This window comes from Orycteropus afer, unplaced genomic scaffold (genome assembly GCF_000298275.1).
Source record: "Orycteropus afer afer isolate SDZICR_OR568_19922 unplaced genomic scaffold, OryAfe1.0 scaffold00103, whole genome shotgun sequence".
Lineage (NCBI taxonomy): Eukaryota > Metazoa > Chordata > Mammalia > Tubulidentata > Orycteropodidae > Orycteropus > Orycteropus afer.
The window spans coordinates 4,859,332-4,866,295 of NW_006921690.1; the positions used below are offsets into that span (position 1 = coordinate 4,859,332).

The 6,964-nt window shown below is 47.6% G+C and overlaps 1 protein-coding gene across 1 annotated transcript; it reads left to right on the forward strand.

Annotated features, from left to right (window-relative positions):
- Positions 1-3,719: 3,719 nt before the first annotated feature.
- On the forward strand, positions 3,720-5,919 carry CUNH11orf91 (chromosome unknown C11orf91 homolog). The gene is made up of 2 exons (XM_007943272.1): positions 3,720-4,212; positions 5,834-5,919. Exons 1-2 carry the CDS (start codon positions 3,720-3,722, stop codon positions 5,917-5,919), a joined length of 579 nt encoding a protein of 192 aa, XP_007941463.1.
- Positions 5,920-6,964: the final 1,045 nt, after the last annotated feature.

Genomic DNA, 6,964 nt, shown 5'->3' on the forward strand with positions numbered 1-6,964 from the left:
TATTTTGGTCATGTTGTAAGAAGGGACCATTCCCTGGAGAAGGATGTCATGCTTGGTAGGGTGGAGGGTCGACGAAAGAGGGGGAGGCCTTCAGGGAGATGGATTGATACAGTGGCTGCGATGATGGGCTCGAGTATAGCAGGGATTGTGGGGCTGGCGCGGGATCGGGCATTGTTTCGTTCTGCTGTGCATGGGGTCGCTATGAGTCGGAAATGACTCGACGGCACTTAACAACAACAACAACACTTCCCTACCCTGGTGAAGACAGATGAGTAAACACAATAAGCTCAGTTCCTTAAGAAGTGAATGGAGCAAAAAACATTCTTTCCTGCTATTTCCTTAGGCACAGTTGATAAACACGTTAATGTGTCTTAGAAAACAACTTGAAAATTGACTCTGGCCCATGGACACGTGCAGTGGGACAGAGAGGAACAAAGTTACTGGGAACTAACACTCTCCCCTCTTCCTAAGCACTGATCAGCTGATGACAGGAAGCCGGTGTGACTCATCTGGTACACAAGCGCACTGGATTAAAATACTACTGTCCCTTTAAACCGAGGCAAAGGAAATTTCAGCCAGTCGTCAACCATCTCATACCCAAATTCCTGAAATTTTTATGAATATGCATAATACTCTCTCCTGAAACCTATAAAAACTGTTAATTCGATGGAATTTGGGGAGTCAGATCTAGGTATGGACCACTGCCTCCTTGCATTGCTGCTTTGCAATAAGTAATTTTCTCTCCTCTTAATCACTCGGTGTGTAAACTGTTTTGGCCTGACTGCGCACCAGGCAGGAACCCACGTTTGGTCCTATTTCAGCTGCATGTATTCAGGATCCCAGGCTTTGATCTTAATACATGGTCTGCAAGGTCTTTGAGTATTGGGAAAGAAGAGCTTGAAAGTTTATGCTGTTAAAAAAATATTCTGACAAAGTTAATTTTATCGATTTTATTTTGGTTTCAGATGAGGTTCCTGAATTGGCAGCAGCCACAGTGAGACATGCTTCACTGGGCAGAGAAAAGCTGGGAGTTTCTGTGAGAGAGAAAAGGCAGAGAGAGGAAAAAAAAAATTGAAATAGGACCAAACGCAGGTAGGTCCCTGCCCGGTGCATAGTTAGGCCAAAACAGTTTACATACCAAGTGATTAAGAGGAGAGAAAATTATTTATTGCAAAGCAGCAATGCAAGGAGGCAGGGGCACCTGTACCCAGATCTGGCTCCCTGTAACTCCGTTGAATTACAGTTTTGTGGGTTTCAGAAAAGAGGGTTATGCATATTTATAAAAATTTCAGGAATTTGGGTGTGAGATGGTTGACAATTGGCTGAAATTTCTTTTGCCTCAGTTTAAAGGGACAGTAGCATTTTAATCCAGTGCGATTGTGTATCGGATAAGTCACACCGGCTTCCTGTCATCAGCTGATTGGGGCTTAGGAAGAGCGGAGAGTGTTAGTTCCCAGTAACTTTGTTCCTCTGTGTCCCACTGCACATGTCCATGGGCCAGAGTTAATTTTCAAGTTGTTTTCTAAGACACATGAATGCGTTTGTCACCTGTGCCTAAGAAAATAGCAGGAAAGAATGTTTTTGGTTCCATTCAGTTCTTAAGGAACTGATCTTATCGTATTTACTCATCTATTTCCAACCCGGTTCCTATTAGTCTTAACCCGGGTGGGGAAATAGTTGAGGGTAATTAAGTTTACTTATCTATTCCTATCCAGGGTCCTATCTGTTCTAATCATCTGTTTTAACCAGGATGGAGGGAAATAGTTTTGAGTTTACTTGGTTTCAGTACTGCCTGGGAAACTCAAGGAGGGGTCGCTGTGAGTTAGATCCAACTCCATGGCAGTGTGTTGTGTTGTTGTTTGTGTTAACAACAACAACTCTGTGGCTGATAAGAAAATATAACTGAATGTAATGAGTTGTCCCCTTTAACTCAAACAAGCGTGAAAGCAATAAGCTGAATAATAAGTTGGATTTTATTTCTTGCAGCAAGAAAAGAATAATTTCTCAAAACTGCCCCCCCCTGCCCAAGTTGAGGGCTCAGGGAGCTTTTATGTTTAAGCAAAACGAGGAAATTATACATATTCATTAAAATTCTGAGAAATCAGCTACATACACATGAGGGGGCCAGGTCAGATCTTAGCAAGGAAGCTGATGATGGACTCCTTGTATCTCTTAGGGGTCCATTTGGAAATCAATGCAGTTTTTGTCACTTCCCTTATTTTAGTTTCTTGGTCAAAGTTTTTTCGTTCCTAGAGCTGAACTTATTTATTATGGGATGGAGTGAAGCTGGGGGTGCACAAGCTCATCTCTGCACATTCTTCATGGTAAGTTTCCAACCTGGGAAAAACAACTTCAGGAAATGTTAACTTCAAAAGAACAGCAGCTACAAAACTTTGCCAACGGGATTCATGCCCTTTTCTAACCTTGATTTTTGGGTTTTCTACTAACTTCAGCTAAGTCTATTCTTCCAGCCTACATGTCCCCTGCCTGTTTCAAAAATGCTTCCATGCACACATAGCATTGTCTCTGCCACAGAATGCTCAACAATTTATGCTGAGAAATAGAGCCTGGAGACGCAGGAGGCTGGATTTCATTAATAAAGAAGGAGAAGTCCTTTAAGGCAGGGATGGTACCTCAATTCCCATCATTAAATGTTTCTTAGGATTTTTTGAATTACTTCTGTGTCCTATTATTATTATTATTAAACTAGTTGGAGTATAGTTCAGTTACTTGCCAAAGAGTTCCAACTATGTTGTAGGCACTGTTGTCCCCTATATCCCTAGTCCCTACCACTATCAGTCCTGGTCACAGCAGATGTTGGATTCAATTTGTAGGATACACAAACACAAAGCAAGGGTCATGCCTTCAAAGAGTTTAGAGTCTAGAGAAGGACATAGGAAGGCCGATGAATTATTTTGAAACTGGGAGCAATTACAGTGATGGAGGTTTCCCCAGTGGACAACGGGAGGGCAGGAAGTGAGGCTAAGTGGGTGAGTTATGAAGGGCTTCAGGGAGGCGCTTGGCTTGTAGGAAGGGTCAGGGCTTGGCTTACAGAATGAAAGGGGCATTTCCGTCAGGGACTAGTCTGAGTAGAGGCGAGGGTTACAGGTGAGGCAAGGAAGCAAAAGGTCACGTGCGATGGCTGCACATCCGACTGGTGCTGATGCTCGGCCTCACTAACGCGCTGCCTTTCCGAGGGGGCGCGGCGGGGCATCTAGGGAGAATCCGTCCTTTGTGACTCCAGAACTGAGAACTTTCGCCATCTAGCAGGCCTCAGCACCCAGGGCCACGACTTGGTCTGTGGAATTTAGGGCAGTGGAAGGAGCCAAGGTGAGGGGCGGCGCTGAGAGAGCCGCCTAAGGCACGGCAGACCAATCCCACTGCCATCCAGTCTATTTCGACTCATAACCCTGTACCTTTGCGGGGCTGAGAAAAAACAGAGGGATTGGGGTCACTGTGGGCCTTCCGAATCCAGCCACTCCGCTGGGTGTGGCTTTCCGCACTTCAGACCAGCGGCCCGCTGTCAATGGGCGGGGCCACCTTCTGAGGTGTGGCTTATCACCTAGAACCCCACCTGTTCAGGGCGGGGCTTGAGGCTAAAGGGGCAGAGCCGCGCTCCCTGGGGCGTGGCTTGTGGAACTTCAGAACCTAGTCAACTCCAGGCAGGGGCACGAGTCTCCCGGCGCGGGGTTCCTCCCACGCAGCCTCCCATTCAAAAGATGCCGAAGGGGCGGCGCGGTAGCCAGAGCCCCAAGATGAGCCAGCGGACGGCCCCACCCCTCTACTTCCCGTCGCTGTACGACCGCGGCATCCCCTCCTCCCCGCTCAGCGACTTCAACATCTGGAAGAAGCTTTTCGTGCCGCTGAAGGCAGGCGGGACGCCGGCTAGTGGGGCGGCGGGGGGCCGGCCTTTGCCGCAGGCGCCCCCAGCCCAGGCACTCCTGCCGCCGCCGCCGGGCCTGGGTCCCCCCAGCGAGCGCCCCTGTCCCCCTCCCTGGCCCTCTGGCCTGGCCTCCATACCCTACGAGCCTCTGCGCTTCTTCTACTCGCCACCGACGGGGACGGAGGCAGCCGCCTCGCCCTTGGCAGCTGGTGCCTCAATCCCCCGGCTTGCCTCCGCCTCCCACCCCGAGGAGCTGTGCGAGCTGGAGATCCGCATCAAGGAGCTGGAGCTGCTCACCATCACTGGGGATGGCTTCGACTCTCAGCACTGTGCGTGACCTCCCAGGCCTCTTGGCCCACTCTTAGCCGGCCCTGGCTCCTTCCCTGCTTCCATGCCCCGCCCCAGAATGTGGCTCTGGACTCAGACTCCAGCCTCGAGGAGTCCCAGATATCAAATTCATGCCCCCCGAACCCGGACTCCATCCTAGATTTCAACGGACACTTTCCATTCCCACAAATCTGGACTTGGTGAATCCTTCAGTCCCAAATGCCATCCTCTGTTAATCCTGAACCTCTTCTCTCAATAAGCTAGGCTCTGAGCCCCCAGACCTGGAATTACATCCCCCACCACCCCATCCTGAACTTTAAGCCTCTAGCCCAGTACTCCCCCCACCTTTGTACTCTGGAATATTTCCCACCCACCATGTTGTTGTTATGTGCTGTTTAGAGGTGGTATCACTATGGAAGTAGATTGCCCAACCTTCCTTCTGAGGAGTGGCTGGTGGGTTTGAACCGCCAACCTGGTAAGCAGTCAAGTGCCTTAGGCACTGCGCTACCAGAGCTCCATAGACAGTCCTTATTGCCAGAGGCCAGAGGGTTAGCATTTGTCTTAAACTGGGGAGAGGGAAGTAGGTGAGCATTTTTGAATGTTCATAGGAAGCTGTGGGAAGTACAAGGCCGGGAATGCCCCTGGGCATTCATTGAGCACCTTTGGTACATCCCACTTCTGGATGCTGGAGGGCAGCTTCCTGTGAACCTGGCCCTGGAAGCCCTCAGCCAGAGTCTTGGACTAGCCATCTGATCATAAGCTTTAAGTCTTAGGGATCTGGACCAGGGCAAACCTGCTGTGGTGTAGGGATGTGAGCGGGACTTCTCTAGCAAGCTGACTGCTTCCTCTGTGTTGGAGGCCAAAGTTGTTAAATCCATTTCTACTCCCAGAAGGACCTGTTGGTTGCACCACAGCCACAGGCTGCCCTGCAGGCTTTGTTTCTCCCATCAGCTCTTCTGGACAAAGCTTGTACTTGACCACTGGAGAACTGCAGGTGCTTCTAGAAACAACACTCCCACTATTGTTTCCAATTTTGCCAGCAGCATTTGTTAAACCATGTCATGGGTTTTGGCCCTTTGTCGAAGATCAGCTGTCTAAATAGATGGAAACATTCCACTTTTGTATAAATCAGGTTAAAGTGGCCCCATGTCACCAGAGGTCTATCTGAGCTATGGCAGGTGTGGCACATGCCCTGGGCACCACTTGGTTGGGGGTGGGGTGGGAGTATCAATGAACATCACCAACTGTGAGAGGTCATTCAGCAATTTATAACTAATTGCCATAGGTGCTAAGTGCCACACAGGTAGGGAAAGATGAATCATTCCAAATGCTTGAGTCTGCGTGGTCCTCGATTCATTATCCCCATAGCCGTGGAAAGAAACCAATCCCTAGAAACATGGACTTTTCTAAGACCTGGATTTTTAAATTATATATTCTCTAGCTAACTGTGTTTTAGCTCTTACGGCTTTTTTTTTTTTTTTCTTTTTCTCTCTCCCAACTTGGATCACAAATGGGTTTGGGGCTCATGTAGGGAGCACAAAAAATTCCCAGACCTCATGCTTTGGAAGTGCCAGAAAAAGCTCTTATCTCAACTATAGCTAGCTTTGTTTTGCTCTCTTGCAGATAAATTTTTGAAGGCGCTAAAAGATGAAAAGTTACAAGGACTGAAGACCAGGCAGCCTGGAAAGATGTCGGCCTCTCTCTCTTGAAGAGCTGCCCATCAGAGCCCGGGGAGCAGCCTCCTTAGGTGTTAATGCTTAGATAATGTTTCCCGTTTGTTGTCATTTCAAAGATTGTTATTTTCTGTTCTGTATTTACTGCTGTTCTTGTTCCTCCCAGCACTTACTCCACATACAGTGCCCACTTGTGTGGTAAATCCCTCCGTCTCTCTCCTCTCTGTGCTACGGCTTTCCGCTGCTGGGGACGCTGGCTCAGGGAGTCTGGAAGCTGCTGCCCTGCCAGCCTGCAAGGGCTCCTGAGACCAGGGGAGAGGACCTGTGGGGCTCTCCTAGGAGGGGGACCCCCAACACTGCCCAATCAGGCAAAACCAGAATGACTGATAGATCAAGAGGAAATTGGAAGAAACCAAGGGCAAATGTATTTGGTTCTGTTGCTGTATCTCGGAAAGACTCTTTGAAGACAGGAACAGTGGGTTTTTTTTGTTTTTTTTCCCAAGGAACTTTAATCCTTGGAGATTTTGTTTGTTTGTTTTTGATGGCCTTTGAACCACAAAACTCTTTGAAAATTGATCAAAGCCATGATTTTTCCTAGAAATTTATATACTCACGAAATATGACTGCTTTTAGGAATTTAGGAAGGAGGTTTGGTGGCATAGTGGATAAAGCACTTGACTGCTAACCAGAAGGTCAGCAGTTCAAACCCACCAGCTGCTCCACAGTAGGAAGACTAGGCACTCTACTTCTGTAAAGATTTACAGCCTTGGAAACCAATGGGCTTTGCTATGAGTCAGAAGTGACTTGATGGCAGTGAGTTTTTTTTTTTTTTTTTTTTTAAGGAATTTAGGATTGGGATTGGGGAAGAGAGATCATAAATATAAATAAGTAAATTATAATATGTAAAAAAATTATAAAAATGTAAATTAGAATATATTAATAGAAGGTCATGTGTTAAGAGGGTAAAAGGAGTAGAGAGGGTTGGAAGAAGACAGGATAGAATTTCTTGAACAGTTCCTTGAAGAGGTAACATTTAAAGGTTGAAAGAGGTTAAACCTGGGAGCATTTCAGGCAGAAGGAC